The sequence below is a fragment of the Procambarus clarkii genome, chromosome 46 (genome assembly GCF_040958095.1).
Source record: "Procambarus clarkii isolate CNS0578487 chromosome 46, FALCON_Pclarkii_2.0, whole genome shotgun sequence".
Taxonomy (NCBI): Eukaryota; Metazoa; Arthropoda; class Malacostraca; order Decapoda; family Cambaridae; genus Procambarus; species Procambarus clarkii.
Genome location: NC_091195.1, coordinates 4501851 through 4529481, shown reverse-complemented (window position 1 = coordinate 4529481; position 27631 = coordinate 4501851). Strand labels below are relative to the sequence as shown.

At 47.6% G+C, this 27631-nt stretch overlaps 1 protein-coding gene across 1 annotated transcript in view; it reads left to right on the top strand.

The window, feature by feature from the left end:
* Nucleotides 1–5635: 5635 nt before the first annotated feature.
* The window catches only part of LOC138350621 (uncharacterized), a 40661-nt gene continuing 18665 nt past the window's right edge, over nt 5636–27631 (top strand). Inside the window, exons 1-2 of the mRNA XM_069301658.1 lie at nt 5636–5684; nt 23494–26662. Coding sequence (XP_069157759.1) covers nt 23977–26662 — 2686 coding nt within the window. The 5' untranslated portion in view covers nt 5636–5684; nt 23494–23976. The remainder of the gene's footprint in view (nt 5685–23493; nt 26663–27631) is intronic.

The following is a 27631-nucleotide window of genomic DNA, read 5'->3' as shown; positions in this document are numbered from 1 at the left end:
ACCACTCCAGGACCGAGGGAAAAGTCCCCTTCCGAGCGGCCAAAACAGCCCACCGGGCCCGGAACTGGGCACACACAACAGGGCATTTCAGCAACCCACAATTCAGCTTCCACCAGCCACGGCCAACCCGCACCTGGCTGCGAATCCCCACCTGCAACACCACCATGCAATGGTCCGAGAACCCCACGGGAACCGTCTGCAACGAAAAAACCGAACCACCCCCAGTAGGCACGTAAAAACGATCAAGGCGAGAGCAAGCCCCACGCGAGAGAAAAGTGTACTCCAAAGGACCCCCTTGCAACACTGCCGCATCCCTAAACCCGCAACTCTTCAAGGTAGCAGTCAAAGCCGGCGAGATATTCGCTGGACGAAGACTATTGCTATCCCGCGGCGATGTAATACAATTAAAATCCCCCCCCAAAATCATCCCCCTCGTATCGTGCCGCAAAAAATGCAGCACATCACGGGAAAAGAAAACCTCCCGGTTCTGCCTCTGCGCCGCCCCAGATGGCGCGTACACATTCAAGAGAGATACCTCAGACCCCAAAAAGGAGACCCGAACTAACAGCACCCGACCACCTTCGTCCATCTCCGTGTGAAGCACGGAAAACGGGGCCCGCTTAGAAAGCAGGATCAACGTACCTCCACGCAAGCCACGCGAAGGGTTTAACACCACCGTAAACCCCTCAGCCAACACATGTAACAACCCCACGTCCTGCACATTGTGCTCCTGCACAAAAGCCACATCCACCCTCCACTCACGCAGCATCGACACCAGGCCCAATTGCACAGCCATAGAACGCAACCCATTCACATTCAGCGAAGCACACGTTAATTTAGGATCCATCGGGAAAAGAGATAAACCCTATCTAACCACAAAACCGTCATACCGGTCCGGCCGACACCCCGCGTACGGAAGCAGTAGCAGCCGCCACCGGGTTCCCAGGCGACAGAGACGCACTCCCCACAGGGGGGGGAAGGCCAGAGTCCTTCCGGAGCTTCACCACAAGGCCGCGATCAGCACTGCCACAGTCCCCCGGATCCACTACCGCCCACTCCGGGCCCCGTACCCCAGGGGACCCACATACGAGATCACCTGGAGGGTCCACAACACCCCCTCCACCACCCGGCACCGACGGGTCTACTACAGACACCGTCACACTCTCACCATCACCGACACTCGCATCATGCTCTAACCTCCGCACCGAAGGCCCTCGGTCCCCGGAGCGACCACTCCTGTTCGTCTTCCGGCGCTTCGTCAGAGAGCCAGGTTGACCCTGGACAGCAGTGGTGGAAGGACGACGAGAGGGGCGACCCCCTTCCAAGAACTCATCTGCTTCCAAGGGTTCCACACCAAGTTCACCAGAATCCGGCGCGACATCCTCCACCGGTGACAAAACAGGGCCACGCCCCACCGAAGCGCCAACATCGATGGCTATGGCAACTGGAGGCGGATGCACCTCCACATGCGTGACCACCGCACTACCACCCACACCAGGGGGGTCCACAGACATCGGACCCGACACGTCAGCACCAGTGGGGCACACCGCACCCACAACGCCATCACCGGTAGGTGCAGGAGGAGGGTTCAACCCGGCAGGAGCATCCCCCAGGTCCACAAGGCCATGTAGAGGTGGAAAATCCTCTTCACGGAAGACACTGACCAACCGGACGGTGCCATTACGGCAACCAGCAGCCAGGTGTCCAGCCATACCGCACCGAAAACATGTGCGCTCTTGTCCCGCATAAAAGCACTGCACCTTGAACCCCAGCAGCACCATCGACGACGGGATCGCCTTCCTCAGCTTCATGGTAACCGTGCGGATACCCATCAGGACGCCACGAAGACGGCCAGACTTCAGCACATTCGCCCGACAGGCAAGAACACTCCCATATCCTCCTAAGAACCGGCGGAGCAGGCTCTCTGGGAACTCAAACGGCAGCCCCCGCACCACCACAAAAGTCACTGGAACACACAAGTCCGTTACAGTAACCGTACCCGCCGCGCCAGGCAAAGGTACAGTACGCCCATCATACTTGTCGACCACATCCCGGTACACCACAGCGTCAGTCAGCTTAACCAAGGCCCGATGTTCCCCAGCCAGCTGCACACCACACACATCTGCAGGGTTGACACCCAGCACATCCAGGAGAGCAACCTCCAACAACGAGTAGTTCACCTGACCAGAGAAGGCCAGCTCAACCGTATCCACACGCCTTATAGGCGGCATGGGCAACGCCATCCCGCCGGCCCGCCAGGCCAGAGGCCCACAAAAAACGCCACCAGCTGTGTGCACGCCAAACGTCCAGGCAAGACTGAGGAGCGAATGTAAACAGAACCGCTCCGCACGGCTGCCAAACAGCCACTCCCAATCAATTGTTATTGATTGTTGATCGTCCGTGGGACGGAGTGTTAACGTAATATAAAGATTAATTCGAGGAAGGGTTGATGGAGTTGCCAGTGAACCCATTAGTCATTGTTGTGTCATTGACAGGCTACTGATATGAGAGCATTGCAACCGCTAGTGCAGGTGTGGACTGCACAGAGGTGTAGAACAGTTAGGAGGTTACTGGAGACGTGTCTCAGAACCTACTGTGTCATAGTTACAGGTGTGATTATAGATCTGTTATTGCCTGCTTGTTTGATTCCTCTGTGTTCACGCTTATGTTCGAGTTAGTTCATTATGCAGTCCGAGGGGCAGGGGCCAGATTCACGAAAGCACTTACGCCAGCACATACGAACCCGTACATCTTTTGTCAATCTTTCGGGGCTTTGTTTACAATTATTAAACAGTTAATGAGCTCCGAAGCACCAGGAGGCTGTTTATAACAACAACAGCAGTTGATTGTGAAGTTTTCATGCTTGTAAACTGTTTAATAAATGTAACCAAAGCCGTCAAAGATTGAGGAAAGATGTACACGATCGTAAGTACTTGCGTAACTGTTTCGTGAAATCTGGCCCTGGTGTCTAGCTGTCATTGATAGTGTCACAGGAAGGATCTCGAGTAACGTCATTGACATTTCCTTTGTTTTTGTTGTAGTAGTTAGTACTTTATTGAATAAACTAAGTTGTTATGTTGAACACTGTCTGCGTTACACCCACACATTTATATGGTTCTGTAAGTGTACTCTCACACTCGACTATTAAATTGAAACTGATTCTTGAGTTTTGGACCAAATATACGGCACCACACAACAATAAATTATTGTTGTGAGAGCCCAGGACCTACTCGTTAGATTCGCTTCAGCGAATGGCGAAGGTCGACGGCCGATAGTAGAGGGGATTTAAACTTTTTTGGGGTCTCTCTGCGTTTGCCTAGTCAATTGTTCATAAATGGTCCCAGAGTGAGGAATGAGCTGCTTACTACACTGGTGTGTTAGCTAAGCAAGTCCTTCCTCAGGCGACCTAATTGAATATCACGACAAATATAAAGGTTAAAAGAATTAAATAAATTTTTAGAAATTTTCAGAGCTCAATTCCTTACTATTCCATATTCCATATCCTCAAACTCTCACAATTGGTACTGGAGGTGGTGTTAGCTGGGATGAGAGTGGTACTGGAGGTGGTGTTAGCTGGGATGAGAGTGGCACTGGAGGTGGTGTTAGCTGGGATGAGAGTGGTACTGGAGGTGGTGTTAGCTGGGATGAGAGTGGTACTGGAGGTGGTGTTAGCTGGGGTGAGAGTGGTACTGGAGGTGGTGGTGGTTGGGGTGAGAGTGGTACTGGAGGTGGTGTTAGCTGGGATGAGAGTGGTACTGGAGATGGTGATGGTTGGGATGAGAGTGGTACTGGAGGTGGTGTTAGCTGGGATGAGAGTGGTACTGGAGGTGGTGTTAGCTGGGATGAGAGTGGTACTGGAGGTGGTGATGGTTGGGATGAGAGTGGTACTGGAGGTGGTGTTAGCTGGGGTGAGAGTGGTACTGGAGGTGGTGTTAGCTGGGGTGAGAGTGGTACTGGAGGTGGTGATGGTTGGGATGAGAGTGGTACTGGAGGTGGTGTTAGCTGGGATGAGAGTGGTACTGGAGGTGGTGTTAGCTGGGGTGAGAGTGGTGCTGGAGGTGGTGTTAGCTGGGGTGAGAGTGGTACTGGAGGTGGTGTTAGCTGGGATGAGAGTGGTACTGGAGGTAGTGATGGTTGGGGTGAGAGTGGTACTGGAGGTGGTGTTAGCTGGGGTGAGAGTGGTACTGGAGGTAGTGATGGTTGGGGTGAGAATGGTACTGGAGGTGGTGATGGTTGGGGTGAGAGTGGTACTGGAGGTGGTGTTAGCTGGGGTGAGAGTGGTACTGGAGGTAGTGATGGTTTAGTGAGAGTGGTACTGGAGGTGGTGATGGTTGGGGTGAGAGTGGTACTGGAGGTGGTGTTAGCTGGGATGAGAGTGGTACTGGAGGTAGTGATGGTTGGGATGAGAGTGGTACTGGAGGTGGTGTTAGCTGGGGTGAGAGTGGTACTGGAGGTAGTGATGGTTGGGGTGAGAGTGGTACTGGAGGTGGTGATGGTTGGGGTGAGAGTGGTACTAGAGGTGGTGTTAGCTGGGGTGAGAGTGGTACTGGAGATGGTGTTAGCTGGATGAGAGTGGTACTGGAGGTGGTGTTAGCTGGGGTGAGAGTGGTACTGGAGGTGGTGATGGTTGGGGTGAGAGTGGTACTGGAGGTGGTGATGGTTGGGGTGAGAGTGGTACTAGAGGTGGTGTTAGCTGGGGTGAGAGTGGTACTGGAGATGGTGTTAGCTGGATGAGAGTGGTACTGGAGGTGGTGTTAGCTGGGATGAGAGTGGTACTGGAGGTGGTGATGGTTGGGATGAGAGTGGTACTGGAGGTGGTGTTAGCTGGGGTGAGAGTGGTACTGGAGGTAGTGATGGTTGGGGTGAGAGTGGTACTGGAGGTAGTGTTAGCTGGGATGAGAGTGGTACTGGAGGTAGTGATGGTTGGGATGAGAGTGGTACTGGAGGTGGTGTTAGCTGGGGTGAGAGTGGTACTGGAGGTAGTGATGGTTGGGATGAGAGTGGTACTGGAGGTGGTGTTAGCTGGGGTGAGAGTGGTACTGGAGGTGGTGTTAGCTGGGATGAGAGTGGTACTAGAGGTGGTGTTAGCTGGGGTGAGAGTGATACTGGAGGTGGTGTTAGCTGGGATGAGAGTGGAACTGTAGGTGGTGTTAGCTGGGGTGAGAGTGGTACTGTAGGTGGTGTTAGCTGGGATGAGAGTGATACTGGAGGTGGTGTTAGCTGGGATGAGAGTGGTACTAGAGGTGGTGTTAGCTGGGGTGAGAGTGGTACTGGAGGTGGTGATGGTTGGGATGAGAGTGGTACTGGAGGTGGTGTTAGCTGGGATGAGAGTGGTACTGGAGGTGGTGTTAGCTGGGGTGAGAGTGGTACTGGAGGTGGTGTTAGCTGGGGTGAGAGTGGTACTGGAGGTGGTGTTGGCTGGGGTGAGAGTGGTACTGGAGGTGGTGTTAGCTGGGGTGAGAGTGGTACTGGAGGTGGTGATAGCTGGGATAAGAGTGGTACTGGAGGTGGTGTTAGCTGGGATAAAAGTGGTACTGGAGGTGCGGCGTTAACACTGTTATCAGTCTCTGGCGGATGTGTCCATATCTGTGTGTGTGGTGAGCTTCCACTCCTCTCAGTTGTCTTTTATGGCTCCACAGTGTGTTGAGGAACCTGAAGCTGGTCACTGTGTAGTGAACTACCAGGTTGTTGTGTTGTGTTGAGGAACCTGAAGCTGGTCACTGTGTAGTGAACTACCAGGTTGTTGTGTTGAGGAACCTGAAGCTGGCCACTGTGTAGTGAACTACCAAGTTGTTGTGTTGAGGAACCTGAAGCTGGTCACTGTGTAGTGAACTACCAGGTTGTTGTGTTGAGGAACCTGAAGCTGGCCACTGTGTAGTGAACTACCAGGTTGTTGTGTTGAGGAACCTGAAGCTGGCCACTGTGTAGTGAACTACCAGGTTGTTGTGTTGAGGAACCTGAAGCTGGCCACTGTGTAGTGAACTACCAGGTTGTTGTGTTGAGGAGCCTGAAGCTGGCCACTGTGTAGTGAACTACCAGGTTGTTGTGTTGTGTTGAGGAACCTGAAGCTGGCCACTGTGTAGTGAACTACCAGGTTGTTGTGTTGAGGAACCTGAAGCTGGCCACTGTGTTGTAAACTACCAGGTTGTTGTGTTGTGGAACCTGAAGCTGGCCACTGTGTAGTGAACTACCAGGTTGTTGTGTTGAGGAACCTGAAGCTGGTCACTGTGTAGTGAACTACCAGGTTGTTGTGTTGAGGAACCTGAAGCTGGCCACTGTGTAGTGAACTACCAAGTTGTTGTGTTGAGGAACCTGAACCTGGTCACTGTGTAGTGAACTACCAGGTTGTTGTGTTGAGGAACCTGAAGCTGGTCACTGTGTTGTAAACTACCAGGTTGTTGTGTTGTGCAACCTGAAGCTGGCCACTGTGTAGTGAACTACCAGGTTGTTGTGTTGAGGAACCTGAAGCTGGTCACTGTGTTGTAAACTACCAGGTTGTTGTGTTGTGCAACCTGAAGCTGGCCACTGTGTAGTGAACTACCAGGTTGTGTTGAGGAACCTGAAGCTGGCCACTGTGTAGTGAACTACCAGGTTGTTGTGTTGTGTTGAGGAACCTGAAGCTGGCCACTTTGTAGTGAACTACCAGGTTGTTGTGTTGAGGAACCTGAAGCTGGTCACTGTGTAGTGAACTACCAGGTTGTTGTGTTGAGGAACCTGAAGCTGGCCACTGTGTAGTGAACTACCAGGTTGTTGTGTTGTGTTGAGGAACCTGAAGCTGGCCACTGTGTAGTGAACTACCAGGTTGTTGTGTTGAGGAACCTGAAGCTGGCCACTGTGTAGTGAACTACCAGGTTGTTGTGTTGTGGAACCTGAAGCTGGCCACTGTGTAGTGAACTACCAGGTTGTTGTGTTGAGGAACCTGAAGCTGGTCACTGTGTAGTGAACTACCAGGTTGTTGTGTTGAGGAACCTGAAGCTGGCCACTGTGTAGTGAACTACCAGGTTGTTGTGTTGTGTTGAGGAACCTGAAGCTGGCCACTGTGTAGTGAACTACCAGGTTGTTGTGTTGAGGAACCTGAAGCTGGCCACTGTGTAGTGAACAACCAGGTTGTTGTGTTACGTTAACCGTTCCCTGCTGTATGGTGGACTGGCAGGTGTGTGGACAGTGTTGTAGTGAGGTTATGGAGGAAAATAGTGTTAAGTGACTCACATAATTATACCTATCGTCATTGTTTAATTTATTGGCAGCAATTTAGTCGAAATTGTTTTATAACTTACTACTAGGAATACCAAGTACAGCCCGGGTCTCTCTCTCTCTCTCTCTCTCTCTCTCTCTCTCTCTCTCTCTCTCTCTCTCTCTCTCTCTCTCTCTCTCTCTCTCTCTCTCTCTCTCCCTCTCTCTCTCCCTCTCTCTCTCTCTCTCTCTCTCTCCCTCTCCCTCTCCCTCTTCACATTTCTCCCTACGTGCCTCTGTCTTTTGACAACTGTAAAAGTCACATGTTCTCGCAGCTGCGGGCTCGGGATGATGGGAAGAAAATATATGTTAATATTCCTGTGATCAGTCCGTAATAACTGCTTTCAAATTGTTGTTTACCAAGTATTTGTCCGGAGGCCGGAACCCTAATGTTGTGGGGCTGACTGTGTGACTGTGGCGGGCTGTTCTCTCCTGAACTGTGTTGCTGGTTCACAAGGAACACTGTTGCTGGTTCACAAGGGACACTGTTGCTGGTTCACAAGGGACACTGTTGCTGGTTCACAAGGAACACTGTTGCTGGTTCACAAGGAACACTGTTGCTGGTTCACAAGGAACACTGTTGCTGGTTCACAAGGAACACTGTTGCTGGTTAACAAGGAACACTGTTGCTGGTTCACGAGGAACACTGTCGCTGGTTCACAAGAAACACTGTTGCTGGTTCACAAGGAACACTGTCGCTGGTTCACAAGGAACACTGTTGCTGGTTCACAAGGAACACTCTTGCTGGTTCACAAGGAACACTGTTGCTGGTTCACAAGGAACACTGTCGCTGGTTCACAAGGAACACTGTTGCTCGTTCGCAAGGAACACTGTTGCTGGTTCACAAGGAACACTGTTGCTGGTTCACAAGGAACACTGTCGCTGGTTCACAAGGAACACTGTCGCTGGTTCACAAGGAACACTGTTGCTGGTTCACAAGGAACACTGTCGCTGGTTCACAAGGAACACTGTTGCTGGTTCACAAGGAACACTGTTGCTCGTTCGCAAGGAACACTGTTGCTGGTTCACAACGAACACTGTTGCTAGTTCACAAGGAACACTGTTGTTGGTTCACAAGGAACACTGTTGCTGGTTCACAAGGAACACTGTTGCTGGTTCACAAGGAACACTCTTGCTGGTTCACAAGGAACACTCTTGCTGGTTCACAAGGAACACTTTTGCTGGTTCACAAAGAACACTCTTGCTGGTTAACAAGGAACACTGTTGCTGGTTCACAAGGAACACTGTTGCTGGTTCACAAGGAACACTGTTGCTGGTTCACAAGGAACACTGTTGATGGTTCACAAGGAAAACTGTTGCTGGTTCACAAGGAACACTGTTGCTGGTTCACAAGGAACACTGTTGCTGGTTCACAAGGAACACTGTTACTGGTTCAGAAGGAACACTGTTGCTGGTTCACAAGGAACACTGTTACTGGTTCAGAAGGAACACTGTTGCTGGTTCACAAGGAACACTGTTGCTGGTTCACAAGGAACACTCTTGCTGGTTCACAAGGAACAATATTGCTGGTTCACAAGGAACACTGTTGCTGGTTCACAAGGAACACTGTTGCTGGTTCACAAGGAACACTGTTGCTGGTTCACAAGGAACACTGTTGCTGGTTCACAAGGAACACTGTTGATGGTTCACAAGGAACACTGTTGATGGTTCACAAGGAACACTGTTGCTGGTTCACAAGGAACACTGTTGCTGGTTCACAAGGAACACTGTTGATGGTTCACAAGGAACACTGTTGCTGGTTCACAAGGAACACTATTGCTAGTTCAGAAGGAAGACTGTTGCTAGTTCAGAAGGAAGACTGTTGCTAGTTCACAAGGAAGACTGTTGCTAGTTCAGGAGGAAGACTGTTGCTAGTTCAGAAGGAAGACTGTTGCTGGTTCAGGAGGAAGACTGTTGCTAGTTCAGAAGGAAGACTGTTGCTAGTTCACAAGGAAGACTGTTGCTAGTTCAGAAGGAACACTGTTGCTAGTTCAGAAGGAAGACTGTTGCTAGTTCAGAAGGAAGACTGTTGCTAGTTCAGAAGGAAGACTGTTGCTAGTTCAGAAGGAAGACTGTTGCTAGTTCAGAAGGAAGACTGTTGCTAGTTCGGAAGGAAGACTGTTGCTAGTTCAGAAGGAAGACTGTTGCTAGTTCAGAAGGAAGACTGTTGCTAGTTCAGGAGGAAGACTGTTGCTAGTTCAGAAGGAAGACTGTTGCTAGTTCAGGAGGAAGACTGTTGCTAGTTCAGAAAGGAAGACTGTTGCTAGTTCAGAAGGAAGACTGTTGCTAGTTCAGAAGGAAGACTGTTGCTAGTTCAGAAGGAAGACTGTTGCTAGTTCAGAAGGAACACTGTTGCTAGTTCAGAAGGAAGACTGTTGCTAGTTCAGAAGGAACACTGTTGCTAGTTTAGAAGGAAGACTGTTGCTAGTTCAGAAGGAAGACTGTTGCTAGTTCAGGAGGAAGACTGTTGCTAGTTCAGGAGGAAGACTGTTGCTAGTTCAGAAGGAAGACTGTTGCTAGTTCAGAAGGAAGACTGTTGCTAGTTCAGAAGGAAGACTGGTGCTAGTTCAGAAGGAAGACTGGTGCTAGTTCAGAAGGAAGACTGGTGCTAGTTCAGAAGGAAGACTGGTGCTAGTTCAGAAGGAAGACTGTTGCTAGTTCAGAAGGAAGACTGGTGCTAGTTCAGAAGGAAGACTGTTGCTAGTTCAGAAGGAAGACTGGTGCTAGTTCAGGAGGAAGACTGTTGCTAGTTCAGAAGGAAGACTGGTGCTAGTTCAGGAGGAAGACTGTTGCTAGTTCAGAAGGAAGACTGTTGCTAGTTCAGAAGTAAGACTGTTGCTAGTTCAGAAGGAAGACTGTTGCTAGTTCAGAAGGAAGACTGTTGCTAGTTCAGAAGGAAGACTGTTGCTAGTTCAGAAGGAACACTGTTGCTAGTTCAGAAGGAAGACTGTTGCTAGTTCAGAAGGAACACTGTTGCTAGTTTAGAAGGAAGACTGTTGCTAGTTCAGAAGGAAGACTGTTGCTAGTTCAGGAGGAAGACTGTTGCTAGTTCAGGAGGAAGACTGTTGCTAGTTCAGAAGGAAGACTGTTGCTAGTTCAGAAGGAAGACTGTTGCTAGTTCAGAAGGAAGACTGGTGCTAGTTCAGAAGGAAGACTGGTGCTAGTTCAGAAGGAAGACTGGTGCTAGTTCAGAAGGAAGACTGGTGCTAGTTCAGAAGGAAGACTGTTGCTAGTTCAGAAGGAAGACTGGTGCTAGTTCAGAAGGAAGACTGTTGCTAGTTCAGAAGGAAGACTGGTGCTAGTTCAGGAGGAAGACTGTTGCTAGTTCAGAAGGAAGACTGGTGCTAGTTCAGGAGGAAGACTGTTGCTAGTTCAGAAGGAAGACTGTTGCTAGTTCAGAAGTAAGACTGTTGCTAGTTCAGAAGGAAGACTGTTGCTAGTTCAGAAGGAAGACTGTTGCTAGTTCAGAAGGAAGACAGGTTATTCAAGTTACTTGAAAGACTGGAAGTTTCAGTTTAGTACATAAATATATTGAATAAAGGTAAGAGTATTCTGGGATATATTTCTAGATGTTGTAGCACCAATATATCTAATAGAATTGTTCACCTTGCTCCTGCCCTTGTTGAGCCCCAGTTGGATTATACTGTTCATTGTTGGTCTCTGTATTACAGAACGAACATAAGTTCACTTCATCTTGTTCAGAGAATAATAGCAATCAATAACAGTACCTATTTACTGTTTGGTAAAGCCCCATATACGCCTCTAGGTGGCCCCTTTATGTGCCTCTAGGAGGCTCTTTATGTGCCTCTAGGCGGCCCTTTATGTGCCTCTAGGCGGCCCTTTGTGTGCCTCTAGGCGGCCCTTTGTGTGCCTCTAGGCGGCCCTTTATGTACCTCTAGGCGGCCCCTTTATGCACCTCTAGGTGACACATTATGTACCTCTAGGCGGCCATTTATGTGCCTCTAGGCGGCCCTTTATGTACCTCTAGGCGGCCCTTTATGTACCTCTAAGTGGCCCCTTTATGTACCTCTAGGCGGTCCTTTATGTACCTCTAAGCGGCCTCTTACGTACCTCTAGGCGGCCCATTATGTACCTCTAGGCGGCCCATTTATGTACCTCTAGGCGGCCCATTTATGTGCCTCTAGGCGGCCCATTTATGTACCTCTAGGCGGCCCATTTATGTGCCTATAGGCGGCCCATTTATGTGCCTCTAGGCGGCTCTTTATGTGCCTCTAGGCGGCCCCTTTATGTACCTCTAGGAGCCCCTTTAAGTACCTCTGGTCGGCCATTTATGTGCCTCTAGGGGGCCCATTTATGTACCTCTAGGCGGCCCATTTATGTGCCTCTAGGCGGCCATTTATGTGCCTCTAGGCGGCCCCTTTATGTACCTCTAGGAACCCCTTTAAGTACCTCTGGTCGGCCCTTTATGTGCCTCTAGGCGGCCCTTTATGTACCTCTAAGCGGCCTCTTACGTACCTCTAGGCGGCCCTTTATGTACCTCTAGGCGGCCCTTTATGTGCCACTAGGTGGCCCCTTATGTGCCTTTAGACAGCCCATTTCTGTGACTCAAGGTGGCCCTTTAAGTGCCTTCAGGCGGCCCCTTTAAGTGCCTTCAGGCGGCCCCTTTAAGTGCCTCTAGGCGTCCCCTTTATGTTTCTCCATACTCCCCCTTTATGTACCTCTAGGCCGCCCTTTATGTACCTAAATTTGGCCCTTTATGTATCTCTAGGCTGCCTTTTATGTACCTAAATTCGGCCTTTTATGTGCCTCTAGGCGGCCCTGTATGTGCCTATAGGCGGTCCCTTTATGTACCTCTAGACGGCCCTTTATGTACCTCTAGGCGGCCCCCTTATGCACCTCTTGGTGGCCCTTTTTGTAACTCCAGAAGACCCTTTATGTACCTCTAGGCGCCTCTTTATGTACGTCTAGGCGGTCCTTTATGTACCTCTAGGTTGTCCTCTATGTACTTCTAGGCGGTCCTTTATGTACCTGTAGGTGGCCCCATTATGTACCACCAGGCGCCTCTTTATATTCCTCTAGGCGGCTCTTTATGTACCTCTAGGTGGCCCAATATGTACCTCTAGGCGGCCATATATGTACCTCTAGGCGGCCTTTTTATATACCTCTAGGCGGCCCATTATGTATCTCTAGGCAGTCTCTTTATGTACCTCTAGGCGGCCCTTTATGTACCTCCAGTCAGATGTAGATCAGGTCTTTCTATGGGCTACGGAAAATAATATGGTGTTTAACGAAGATAAGTTCCAGCTCATTCGCTATGGAAAAAATGAAAATATAAAAACGGAAACCACGTACAAAACTCAGGCAAATCATAACATAGAACGAAAAGGCAATGTAAAGGATCTGGGTGTACTCATGTCGGAAGACTTTACCTTTAAAGAACACAATAAAGTAGCCGTCACAACTGCAAGAAAAATGACAGGTTGGATAACAAGAACTTTTCACACTAGAGATGCTATACCGATGATGATACTTTTCAAAACGCTTGTGCTCTTTAGAGTGGAGTACTGCTGCACAATGACAGCCCCTTTCAAAGCAGGAGAAATTGCTGACCTGGAGAGCGTGCAGAGATCCTTTACTGCTAGAATTCACTCAGTAAAACATCTAAACTATTGGGACCGACTAAAGAGCCTAAAACTGTACTCCCTTGAGCGCAGGCGGGAGAGATACATAATAATTTACACGTAGAAAATATTAGAGGGGCTGGTCCCAAACCTGCACACAGAAATAACATCACATGAGACCAGAAGACATGGCAAGATGTGCAGAATACCCCCGTTGAAAAGCAGAGGTGCAACAGGTACTCTGAGAGAGAACTCTATCAACATCAGAGGCCCGAGACTGTTCAACACGCTTCCACTACACATAAGGGGCATAACTGGCCGACCCCTCACAGTGTTCAAGAGAGACCTGGATAAGCACCTCCAAAGGATACCTGATCAACCAGGCTGTGACTCATACGTCAGGCTGCGAGCAGCCGCGTCCAACAGCCTGGTTGATCAGTCCGGCAACCATGAGGCCTGGTCTACGACCGGGCCGCGGGGACGCTAAGCCCCGGAAGCACCTCAAGGTAAGGTAGGCCCTTTATGCACCTCTACGCGGCCCTTTATGTACCTCTAGCTGCCTTTTATGTGCCTCTAGGCGGCCCCATTATGTACCACTAGGCGCCTCTTTATATACCTCTAGGCGGCTCTTTATGTACCTCTAGGCGGCCCATTTATGTACCTCTGGGCGGCCTTTTTATATACCTCTAGGCGGCCCATTAGGTACCTCAAGGCGGTCTCATTATGTACCTCTAAGCGGCCTTTTATGTACCTCTAGGCGGCCCTCTATGTACCTTTACGCTGCGCTCTATTTACCTCTAGGCGGCCCCTTTAAGTACCTCTAGGCGGCCCTTTATGTACCTCTAAACGGCCTCTTACGTATCTCTAGGCGGCCCTTTATGTATCTCTATCTTGAGGTTATCTTGAGATGATTTCGGGGCTTTAGTGTCCCCGCGGCCCGGTCCTCGACCAGGCCTCCATCCCCAGGAAGCAGCCCGTGACAGCTGACTAACTCCCAGGTACCTATTTTACTGCTAGGTAACAGGGGCATCAGAGTGAAAGAAACTCTGCCCATTGTTTCTCGCCGGCGCCCGGGATCGAACCCAGGACCACAGGATCACAAGTCCAGCGTGCTGTCCGCTCGGCCGACCGGCTCCTCTGTACCTCTAAGCGGCCATTTATTTACCTCTAGGCGGCCCCTTTATGGACCTCTAAGCGGCCCTTTATGTGCCTCTAGGCGGCCCTTTATGTACCTCTAAGCGGCCTTTTATGTAACTCTAGGCGGCCCTTTATGTACCTCTAGGCGGCCCTTTGTGTACCTCTAGGCGGCCCTCTATGTACCTCTAGGCGGCCCTTTATGTATCTCCAGGCGGCCCTTTATGTAACTCTAGGCGGCCCTTTATGTATCTCCAGGCGGCCCTTTATGTACCTCTAGGCGGCCCCTTTATATACATCTAGGCGGCCCTGTATGTGCCTCTAGGCGGCCTTTTTTGCACCTCTAGGCGGCCGCTTTATGTACCTCTAGGCGGCCTTTTATGTGTCTCTAGGCGGCTCTTTATATACCTCTAGGCGGCCCTTTATGCACCTCTAGGCGGTCCCTTTATATACCTCTAGGCGGCCTTTAATGTACCTCTAAGCGACTCCTTTATGTACCTCTATGCGGCTTTTTATCTACCTCTAGGCGACCTTTTATGTACCTCTACGCGGCCCTTTATGTGCCTCTATGCGACCCTTTATGTTCCTTTAGGTTGCCCTTTATGTGACTCTTGGCGGCCCTTTATGTGCCTCCAGGTGGCCCTTTAAGAACATAAGAACAAAGGCAACTGCAGAAGGCCTGTTGGCCCATACGAGGCAGCTCCTATTTATAACCACCCAATCCCACTCATATATTTGTCCAACCCGCGCTTGAAACAATCGAGGGACACCACCTCCACCACGTTACGTGGCAATTGGTTCCACAAATCAACAACCCTGTTACTGAACCAGTATTTACCCAAGTCTTTCCTAAATCTAAACTTATCCAATTTATACCCATTGTTTCGTGTTCTGTCTTGTGTTGATATTTTTAATACCCTATTAATATCCCCCCTGTTATGTCCATTCATCCACTTGTAAACCTCTATCATGTCACCTCTAACTCTTCGCCTTTCCAGTGAATGCAACTTAAGCTTTGTTAATCTTTCTTCATATGAAAGATTTCTAATTTGGGGAATTAACTTAGTCATCCTACGTTGGACACGTTCAAGTGAATTTATATCCATTCTATAATACGGCGACCAAAACTGAACTGCATAATCTAAATGGGGCCTAACCAGAGCAAGATATAGCTTAAGAACCACACCAGGTGTCTTGTTACTAACGCTTCGATTGATAAATCCCAGTGTCCTATTCGCCTTATTACGAACATTCATGCATTGATCCTTTTGTTTTAAATTCTTAATAATCATAACTCCCAGATCCCTTTCGCAATCTCAACACCATCTAGCTCGTATCTTGTAACTCTATCATCATTACCTAGCCTCAGAACTTTACATTTATCAGCATTAAACTGCATTTGCCAATCCTTTGACCATTTCAAAACCCTATCTAGATCAACTTGAAGTGATAGTGAGTCCTCCTCCGAATTAATTTCCCTACTAATTTTCGTATCATCGGCAAATTTGCAAATGTTGCTGCTCAAACCTGAATCTAAATTGTTGTTTATATATTATAAACAACAGAGGTCCCAGGACAGAGCTTTGAGGTACTCCACTAACAACATTATCCCACTCTGACTTAACCCCATTTATACTAACTCTCTGTTTCCTTTGGAATAGCCATGCCCTAATCCAAGTTAATATAGCACCCCCAATACCATGAGCTTCTATTTTTTTAATTAGTCTTTCATGTGGCACTGTATCAAAAGCTTTGCTAAAGTCAAGGTACACAACATCACAATCCTTACCACTATCAAGTGCCTCAACTATGCTGGAATAAAAAGTTAGCAAATTTGTTAAACATGAACGGCCATTTGTAAAACCATGTTGCGACTCATTTATTAATTTATGTTTTTCAAGATGGAGACAAATTGTATTTGCAATTATTGATTCAAGTAACTTTCCCTCAATAGACGTTAGGCTAATTGGCCGATAGTTTGACGCAAGTGATCTATCTCCATTCTTAAAAATTGGTACCACATTAGCTACCTTCCATGACTCTGGCACTCTGCCTGACTCTATTGATTTATTAAATATGGTAGACAGTGGCTCGGAAAGCTCCTCTTTGCATTCTTTAAGCACCCTGGCAAACACTTCATCCGGCCCTGGGGATTTGTTTGGTTTTAGTTTTTCTAATTGTTTAATTACATCCTCCCTGGTAACTGCTAAACTAGTCAACCTGTCCTCTTCCCCACCCACATAGCTGAAGGCATATTGTTATAGTTCGGCTGAAGGCATATTGTTAAGTTCTTCTTTAGTAAATACAGATATAAAATATTTGTTAAAAATACTACTCATCTCTTCATCACTATCTGTTATTTGACCTGTCTCAGATTTTAATGGACCTATCCTTTCCCTAGTCTTAGTTCGATATAACTGAAAAAACCCTTTAGGATTTGACTTTGCTTGCTCTGCTATGCGAACTTCATAGTTTCTTTTTGCTTTCCTAATCTTTTTTTTAACATTTCTAACCAGTTGTATGAATTCCTGTTCTAACCTGACTTCCCCATTCTTAATCCTTTTGTACCAAGCTCTCTTTTTACCTATAAGGTTCTTTAAATTATTTGTTATCCACTTTGGGTCATTAGTATTCGATCTATTCAATTTGTATGGTATACTACGTTCCTGTGCTTTGTTTAGAAAATTCTTAAATAAGTTATATATTAAATCCACATCGAAATCCCCTTTTACGTCACCTATCGCTGGGTTCATGTCTCGCTCTAAGACCGGCCCACACCCCATACCCAAGAGTTTCCAATCTATTTGACCCAAAAAATTTCTTAGGCTATTAAAATCAGCTTTTCGAAAATCTGGCACTTTAACAGAATTTTCTCCTACAGGTCTATTCCATTCTATGCTAAATCTGATTACTTTGTGATCACTGTTCCCTAGCTCACTCCCTATTTCGATGTCATTAATTTGTGTTTCCCTGTTAGTTAACACTAAATCTAAAATATTATTTTCCCGCATTGGTTCCTTAATGTGTTGCGTAAGAAAGCAATCGTCAATTAATTCTAGAAAATCTTCTGCTTCACTATTCCCTGTTTTGTTCACCCAGTTTATTCCACTAAAATTAAAGTCACCCATGACATAAATACCTTTAGATCTAGATGCTCTAGATATTTCATTCCATAGATTCTTTGCTTCCATTCTGTCTAAATTTGGTTGCCTATATATAACTCCTATTATAATATTATTTGCTTTTTCGTTTAATTCTATCCAAATAGTTTCTGTGTGTGGCTCAGTTTTGATTCCCTCTTTGAGACTACATTTCAAATTGTCCCTAACATATATGGCTACTCCCCCTCCTCGTCTAATATATCTATCTGTGTGAAATAGTTTAAATCCATTTATCTGATATTCAGCTAATAGTTCTCTATTTTCTACGTTCATCCACGTTTTGGTAAGTGCAATAATATCTATTTTTTCTGTGCAGACAAGAGCATTTAATTCATTAATTTTATTTCTTAGACTTCTACTGTTAGTGTAATATATCCTAAGTGAATTGTTATTTTGAGGAACTTTTCTTTCCCTGATCATTTTGCCAATTCTTTTCTCCCACGAACACATACTTTTATTACCTCCTTCCTCCAAATCCATTCCCACACCACTATCTACTAACAGTTTAAACCCAAACAAACACCTCTAACTACTGGTTCCAACGAGTTCGCATCAGCAACAACCCCAGCCCTCGATAGATGCACCCCATCACGAGCATACATTTCATTTCTTCCATAGAAGCGTTCCCAGTTGTCTATGAAAGATATTGCATTTGATTTGCAATATCTTTCCTGCCGGCAATTGACACCAAGTGCCCTCGACATCCATTCATTTCCCACTCCCTTTCTTGGAAGAATGACACATATGATCGGGATTCCTCCCTTGCTCCTAACTAATTCAATGGCTGTCCTAAATCTCTGTATTAGTTCCTCACTCCTAACTCGCCCAACATCATTACCCCCTGCACTAATACAAATAATGGGTTTGTTCCCATTTCCCGTCATAATATCATTCATGTTTCCAACAATATCACCAATTCCAACTTCCGGATAGCAAACCCTTAATCTGTTCCCCCTATCTCTGGCACAAAACGTTCTGTCTAAATACCTCACCTGGGAATCTCCCACAACCAAATTTCGTTTCGGTACCGCCCTAACTTTCTGAGCAGCCTGAGGGGCCTGCGCTCCGCCGTTCGTCGCTGATTTCCTCGCTGCAGGCGCACTACAGCACTCGTCCTCCAACACGGCAAATGAATTTGCCGTCCTTAGGGCGTCTGTAGGCGGCCTTGTCAAGGTCTTCTTAAGACCCCTGTCTTTCACTACTCTCCACGATGAGGTCTCGTCAACACTGGTCTCCTCCTTCATTTCCTCTCGAAGTCTCAGCCGTCGTACCTCCTCCCGCAGGGAATCCATCTCTGCTCTCAGAGCTCCAACCAAACTCACCAAATCATTAACTAATCCTTCCATTATTGCAATAATAATGTTACTCCAGAGCTCCAGCTAACACAACCTCTCACTGTGACAGCACCTGACTGACTGACACCCTTTATGTGCCTCTAGGCGGCCCCCTTTATGTGCCTCTAGGCGGCCCCTTTATGTACCTCTAGGCGGCCCTTTCTGTGCCTCTAGGCGGCCCCTTTATGTGCTTCTAGGCGGCCCCTTTATGTACCTCTAGGCGGCCCCATTTATGTGCCTCTAGGTGGCCCTTTATGTGCTTCAAGGCGGCCCCTTCTATGTGCCTCTAGGTGGCCCCTTTATGTACCTCTAGGCGGCTCCTTTTACGTGCCTCTAGGCGGCCCCCTTTATGTGCCTCTAGGCGGCCCCTTTATGTGCCTCTAGGCGGCCCCTTTATGTGCCTCCAGGCGGCCCCCTTTATGTGCCTCTAGGCGGCGAATTTATGTGCCTCTAGGCGGTCACTTTATGCACCTCTAGGCGGCGACTTTATGTGCCTCTAGGCGGTCACTTTATGCACCTCTAGGCGGCCCATTATGTGCCTCTAGGCGGCCCTTTATTTACCTCTAGGCCCCCTCTTTATGTTCCTCTAGGTGGCCCTTTATGTGCCTCTAGGCGGCCCATTATGTGCTTCTAGACCAGGGATCTAGTCTCCTGGTGGGTGTATCTAAAGTTCTATACTTCAAAACTTGTGGTTTAAGGCAAGTCAGTACATTATGCATGGACACCGTGTTCTCCCATATAACAGGGCTTGATAGAAGAGGTGAGTGATCCGTCACTGTCTCTAGTTGCCTGGAGAGGGGGGAATATCTGGGGGTTAAAACCCCAGAATTACCACCTCTTTAGGGCTCTAAATATGGTGTAAAAGGCCCCCTTTATGTACCTCAAGGCTGCCCTTTATGTTCCTCTAGGTGGCCCTTTATGTACCTCAAGGCGGCCCTTTATGTTCCTCTAGGTGGCCCTTTATGTACCTCTAGGCGGCCCCTTATGTGCCTATAGGCGGCCCTTCATATACCTCTAGGCGGCCCTTCATGTGCCTCTAGGCGGCCCTTTAAGTGCCCAGTCACGGCTCCTTTTTGCACCTCTAGGCCACCCTTTATGTGTCTCTAGGCGACCCTTTATGCACCTCTAGGCGGCCCCTTTATGTGTCTCTAAGCGGCCCTTTATGTGATTCTAGGCGGCCCCTTTATATACCTCTAGGTGGCCCTTTATGTGCCTCTTGTCGGCCCCTTTATGTGCCTCTAGGTGGACCTTTATGTGCCTCTAGGCGGCCCTTTATTTGCATCTAGCGGCCCCTTTTCGTGCGTCTAGGCGGCCTTTTATGTGCCTCTAGGCGACCTATTATGGACCTCTAAGAAGCCATTTATGTGCCTCTAGGCAGCATCTTTATGTGCCTCTAAGCGACCCTTATATGTCCCTCCAGGCGGCCCTTATATGTACCTCTTGGCGGCCCCTTCATGTGCCTCTAGGCGGCCCCCTTTATGTGCCTCTTGTCGGCCCCTTTATGGGCCTCTAGGTGGCCCTTTATGTACCTCTAGGTGGACCTTTATGTGCCTCTAGGCGGCCCTTTATGTACCTCAACGCGGCCCTTTTTGTATCTCTAGGCGGTCCTTTATATGCCTCTAGGCGGCCCTTTATGTACCTCTAGGCGGCCCTTTATGTACCTCTAGGTCGCCCCTTTATGTACCTCTAGGCGGCCCTTTACATAACTCTAGGCGGCCCTTTAAGTTCCTCTAGACGGCAATTTATGTTCCTCTAGGTGGCCCTTTATGTACCTCTAGGCGACCCTTTATGCGCCTCTTGGCGGCCCTTTATGTGCCTCTAGGCGGCCATTTTATGTGCTTCTCGGCGACCCATTACGTACCTCTATGCCGCCCTTTATGTGCCTGTAGATCGCCCTTTACGCTCCTCTAGGCGGCCCTTCATGCACCTCTAGGCGGCCTTTTTATAAGCCTCTAGGCGGCCATTTTAGGGGCTTTTAGGTGGCCATTTTATGTGCCCTTATGTGGTCCTTTTATGGGCTTGTAGCCGGCCATTTTATGTCTTACACGGCGGCCCTTTTATGGGCCTAAAGGTGGTCATTTTATGTGCCTTTAGGAGGCCATTTTATGTGTCTCTATGCGGCCCTTTAAGTGCCTCTAGGCGACCATTTCACGTGCCTCTAGGCGATCCATTATGTACCTCTATGCGGTCCTTTATGTGCCTCTAGGTGACCCTTTATGTGCCTCTACGTGGCCCTTCATGCACCTCTAGGCGGCCTTTTTATGAGCTTCTAGGCGGCCAGTTTAGGTGCCTCTAGGTGGCTCTCTTTTGGGCGTCTAAGCGGCCGTTTTATTGGCCTCCAAGCGGCCATTTTATGGGCCTTAAGGCGGCTCTTTTTTGGGCCTCCAGCCGGCTATTTAAGGGCCTCTAGGCGGCCCTTTGTGCATGTAGGCGGCCCTTTTATGGGCCTAAAGGCGGCCATTTTATATGTTGGGATCGAACTGTCGAAAACCCAACACATTTAAATAGGTTTGTTCTGTTATTGCTTTCCTTATTTGTCTTTGTAATCCAAGGGGTTACAATAATATAATGAGGTGTCAGTCTCAGCATGACCTATTGTCAGCTGCGACACACGTGGTGCTGACGCCTGACAAAGGACAAGATATAATTTTGGAATAGACTGCATCATGGATATATTCGGCTATATCACTAAAAATATAAGTGAGTACATTATATACAATTTAATATATGTATATATGATATATGTATATATGTTAAGACACTGTACATGATAGGTACAGTTATATATATATAGATACTATGACCATGAGAAAGTTGTCACTCGTCCGTCGTTTCCTCCCACTTAAGGATCATCAACTTTCAGGAATTAGTAGCACTATGAGGAAGAGCGCGTTATCTCAACGTGGACCTGCAAGTATCAAAGACGGTAACTTGGAAGACGTGGAGCATGCCGCTAGGTGGTGGCGTCCTTGTCGCTGGTGAGAGTGGAGCACACTGTAACAGTTGGGTCCAGCTGGTCATACACACACACACACACACACACACACACACGTGATGACTGCATGTCCACGGCATGGAGGGGAGTAGGCTACTGTCTCTCCTTATGCTCCCACCACCACTCATTGCCTCGCCCGAGCATTATGATTGGCTGTCAGCATTCCCGCCTCCTGACCAGCCACTCAGTGCCGACCGTTAACAACCTTCACGCTCGTTAACCTTGTTCTCCCTCTAACATTGAAAACATTACTATTAAATAACAGTGCTATTCTAATGCGACGCAATAACACGATAAGACTTTCTGTAACACTCTAGGCGGCCCTCTTTTGGGCCTCTAGGCAGCCATTTTATGTACCTCTAGGCGGCCCTTTATGTTCCTCTAGGCGGCCCCTTTATGCACCTCTAGGCGGCCCCTTTATGTGCATCTAGGCGGCCCTTTATGTTCCTCTAGGCTGCCCTTTATGTACCTCTAGGCGGCCCCTTTATGTGCTTCTAGGCGGCCCCTTTATGTGCATCTAGGCGGCCCTTTATGTTCCTCTAGGCGGCCCTTTATGTTCTTCTAGGCGGCCCTTTTTAGGGCCTCTAGGCAGCCTTTTTATGTGCCTCAAGGCAGCCCCTTTATGCACCTCTAGGCGGCCCTTTATGTGCCTCTAGGCGGCCCTTTATGTGCATCTAGGCGGCCCTTTATGTGCATCTCTAGACTGCCCTTGTATGCACCTCTAGGCGGCCCCTTTATGTACTTCTAGGCGGCCCTTTATGTACCTCTAGGCGGCCTTTTATGTGCTTTTAGGTGGCCCCTTTATGTACCTCTACGCGGCCCTTTATGCACGTCTAGGCAGCGATTTTAAGTGCCTTTAAGCGGCCCCTTTATGTGCCTCTAGGCGGCCATTTATGTGCTTCTAGGCGGCCATTTTATGTGCTAGGCGGTCCCTTTATGTACCTCTAGGTTGCCATTTTATGTGCCTCTAGGCTGCCGTTTTATGCACCTCTAGGCGGCCATTTTATGTACCTCAAGGCGGCCCTTTATGTACCTCTAGGCGGCCATTTTATGTGCCTCTAGGCTGCCATTTTATGTGCCTCTAGGCGGCCATTTTATATGATGAGCCTCTACGCGGCCCGCCATCATTGCTCCTATAAGAGACTCTCAGAGGACGGAAGTTTACTTGTAGTAAACTCCATGTAAGTTGTTAACATTATACTGTGAATATTGTCCACAAGAGAGCGGAGGGGGAGAGGGCGATCTACACAGAAGCTCAGCTGGGAACCCTTGCAAGAAAATAAATAAATAATTCAAAGCCTAATTAATATGATATAGCAAAGTTCGTGGTAGGGAGTAGCTTTGGTACTCTTTAAAGTTGTACTCCCTACATATATGCCATTCCCTGTTGGGCACATACCCAGCAGGAATTACTGTTAGAAATTAGGTGAGGCTAGCTCCCTGAGTAGGGTCTTGTAGCTCGCATAGACAGAGAAGCAGACATTATTTCTTATTGATACAGATTTATCATTTCTTGTTCTATTTTGTGTTGATGCAGTTAACAACTTATTATTACTACCTTCGATATAACTTTTCATCCTTTTGACAACATCAATAATATCAACTATACTTTCCGAAGAATGTGTAAACATAGCTTCCTTAATCTCTCTTAATAAGGGAGATTTCTAATTCCTGAGATCAACTTTGTCATTCTTCTCTTTATGGGTTCAAGTCAAATTATGTCCAGTATATTGTATGTTGACCAAACTGAACTGCATAATCTAAATAGGTCCTTACAAGAGCAAGATAAAGGCAGAGAATAACATTACTAAATGCTACACCATATATTTCTATGCGAGAAAATGAGCACCATTACTCTACCTAAACCAGAAGCCAACACCACAATGATCACAGGAGTTAGGTCAAAATATTAACAAGTTTTAAGTTATAAAATAAAACAAAATGCAGGAGGCAGACTTTGGAATTTTATTTGTTTTAGTGATCTCAAAAATGTATTTCTGGCCCAATGTTTAACACTAACATCTTGTTTTAATAACGTTAAATTGTTCTTCCAGATGACAGAATTCTGAAGAATATGAAGACAGAAGAAATTAACTAGTTAAAGAACAAATTGAAAATAACAAATAAAGCTGGAACCGAATATTGCATTAACATGTGAACACATTTAGTAAAATTGGATTTTTTTGGAAATCACTTATATTTTTGGTAAATTAAGTGACTGTATTGTGGTTAATGCAGTCGGATCATCACAGAGTTTGATTCCCTGGCAGTGTGAGATGCTCAGCCTCCTGATACCTCTGTTCACCTAGCAGTAAATATTAACCTGGAAATTAGTCAACTGTTGAGGGATGCATCCTGAGGAAGGTCTGTCGTTGGCTTAGGAAGGCCTACACAAGCCTAACAAGCTGCCCGTCTCCGACAGTGGGAAACAATGTTATGTTTTTAAACATAATATAATAACAAAACCAGCGTGAGACATTTACTGCTTGTGTGAAACTTGACAACAGTTGTGTGAGGTGAGAATCATACGGCCCAATATGGCCGCCTCGAGTCCTGTTATCCAACCGGAAGATGTGAACAGACTGCGGTATGGACTGGCTGTGACTAAGGCAGGACGAGACGCGCTAGCAAGTGTGTTTATGTGGTCGTACCGGGGCACCTTCCCAGTAGTGACTTACCTCACTCAGGACTTGGGGTACACCAATGCTCAGTACAGGCGTGTCTTCGATGCTCAACAGAGGGATAAATTCGAAGTTTCCTCTGACGCGGCAACTTTTGACATCACCATGTTGTATAAACTCATGCAACGTGTGTGTGGTCTGGCTGAGATGAATGACCCCACGTGGACCACTCCAGGGCCTCAGGGACCATCACTTGAACACCTCATTTACAGCCTGAAGCAACACCGAAACACGTTGGCCCATGATAATGTGAGAATGTCAGAGCAAGATCTTACGTCAACACTGACGGAGCTCAGTGACTTATTGGCTAAGATGCTGGCTGAGGCCGGCGTCCGGTGTAGGACAAACAGCCAGGATGTGGACCACGTGACCAGAGATGTCACCGAGTATATTGGTGGTCTGCTAGCGAAGGTCAGAGAGCCGCTGGATCCCTCAGATGTGGCGTACTTGCCTCAGCTCCGCCAGGAGATTAAGATGTTCAGAAGCCACATCACAGAAGAGGTTAAGCAGATGAGCAAGCAGGAGCTAACTGACGGGTATAAACTGCTGTACCAGATTGTTCCCGCACCCTGGCTCCTCCTCAACATTAACTACAACCCAAGTCTTGCTTTTACACGACTACGACTCCTTGAAGATCCCGTCATAGGGGCAAGACCCTCCCATGCGGCCAAGGGTCAGGATAGCACAAGACCCTCCAACGCTGCCAAGGGTCAGGATATAAACTATGAAGACATCTTGAGTATGAGACGAGAGGACGGAAGAGTCCCTCAGTGTGTCCTCCTGACGGGGGAAGGTGGTATGGGCAAGACAACTTTACTCAAGCTCATCCTCGAGAAGTGGGTAGAGGACCCTGCTGCCATACGTCACCTGGGCACTGTGGACCTCGTTTTCTATGTACAATGCAGGGACACACATCTTAATACCTTCGATGATCTCCTCCGCCAGTTGCTGCCTCAAACACTTCGTGATTCTGACGCCGACTTCAAGCTGTTTAAGGAGATAATCTTGAGCTTAAATATATTAGTCCTGATTGACGGCTACGACGAGGTCAACGACCATTCAGGAAGGCTGGTGAAGGAGCTGTTGCACCTGCCTGGCAAGGATGTGAGGTTGGTGATAACCACACGGCCGGGGTGGGACCAACAACTGTCACAGCTCGTCCCACACACCAGACCTCGCTGCAACATCCTCGTCTTGGGCATCACTCCAGAACGTCGCGTGGAGTTCGCCGAGAGAACCATCAAGGTGCTGGTGGAGGGAGAGAGCCAACAGAGTGTCAAAGAGAAATTTACCCAGCGGCTGGAGCAGATGAGTGAGTTCCTGGGTGAGTACCTCAACACTCCACTCACCTTGACCTTGTTGGCGCTGCTGTGTGTCGAGGCTCCAGAAGAATTTAACAACCTCACCACAAACACTCAAGTCTACGAGAAGATTCATGACTTCATAACCAACAAACTGGTGTCCAAACTCACAGACAAACATGTGGCTGACCCCAAAAGAAAATGTGACCAGTTTTTGAGGTTCTTAGAAGGAATTCGTTTAAGAGGGATCCTGAGGCAGGAGTACGACCTTTGGCCGGAGACGGAAGCGGAGATTAGGGAGAAGTGTGACACTTTGGGACTGCCGCAGGAGGAGGTCTTGTCCAACTATTTCACAAGAACCAGCTACCGTCGGGGCCTCAATGCGGTGTGGGTGTTTGGCTATTTTCACGCCAGGTACCAGGAGTATTGTGCCAGCAGGAGGCTGGTCGCTCTCTTGTTGAGGGCTGAGCAAGACCGAGGTGATCCAGCATCACACCGTGTGTCAGGGGAAAGCTCTATAATCATTGACCTCTTGGTGGATGTTGTACGTAAGGAAAAACGCTCCTTGGGAGATCACCTGAGAGAGTCAAAGTTTGATATTAGCGACGTGCTACAAGAGTTTAGGGAGCGCCCCAGATGGCAGAACATTTTACTCAGCACTACCGGGGTGCTGTGTACCCGGGGAGTAGAGGACAGGTTCATTACTCACATAATTGACCTGTGCGAGATGGTTACACATGAGACTGACGAGCTGTTGAAGCATGTAGCAGAGTCCAGCGGAAGTGAGCACGTCATCCAAGCCGTGTGTGAGAAGCTGCGTACAGAACAAAAGTGGTCAATACGGAGTGTTGACTCGTGGGTTGTCCTGCCGCTTGTCCTTAAGAAGGTGACACCTAAGAAAACTTGCCTAATCATAAAAGATACACCCCAACTAAAGCAGTGTCTGTCTACACTGTTTGTGCTGGCAAAAATGCAAGTAACCATATCCTTATGTCTTGCATATAGTTTATTCAGCAAAGAGAGAAACAGTGATATATCAAAGCAATGTTTGGAGAGGCTGACAGCCCCCGGCAGTAAGTGTATCTTAGAGGAGTTTTATGGTGTCTTGCCTGAGGCAGCCATACCCCTCCTGCCTCACACCCTCGAGAGCCTCGGCCAGCAAATCACACCACAGCAACTGCCCGTACAACTGCCCGTCCTCATCCGTCACCTGTCTCACCTTTCTCACCTGCAGACTCTTGGTAAATATTCATATTTTCCACCATAATTTTTAGGGTTATTTAATAATAATACAAATTTTGCAAAGGGCTTCATTCGTCATGTTTAATATAGTAATTCAGATTTACATTGTTTACATATATGTTTCCAACCTTATGGACGAAAGACTCCTTATACTGTTTACAAACATAATCACCTTATGGGAGACAAACACCTTATTTTGTTTACAAATATAATCTTATGGACGACAACCACCTTATTTTGTTTACAAATATAGTCACCTTAAGAGCGACAAACACCTTATATTGTTTACAAATATAGTCACCTTAAGGTTGACAAATACCTTATATTGTTTACAATTATAGTCACCTTAAGGTTGACAAACCTTCTACTTTGATTACAAATATAGACTTATTAAGGGCGACTACTCCATGAATAAAAAATTTTCGAAACATTCCGCTGCTGTATATATTCTTGTGCATAAATAATTTCATGAAGTATTTAGCGACGCCAAACTTTTGGTTCAGATGACTTACCACTTTGGCTTTGACTCGTGGTACAGATCTCCTTTCACTGTGACCTAATTCCTGTTCAAGATGACCTTTCGTTGAAGACATCATAAGAAGGAAGGTGAAACTTGGCGTTCAAGTTTCTTGGCGTTCACAGTTTCAATCAATTTGTTGACCATTGCTTTCAGTTCGGCTGTAGTGTCCTTCGTTACCCTTTGGAATTTAGTTTGTTCAGAGAGTATGAGTTTCATTTTCGCCAGATATTCGTCTTTTTTAAGAATGACGTATATTGGCGACTTGTCGCCTCTCCTGACAACTATCTCCTTGTTCTCACGAAGGCTCTTAGCTGCCGCTTTGAGCTCGGGGGACAGTACGGTGATTCTGTAGTTGCCTCGATTCTTTCCTCCTTCCGCAATAAGTTCTGCTTGTAAGATATCTTTGGTGGTGACCTTCTTTTGTGCTTCGAGGTCGAATATGTCGTCC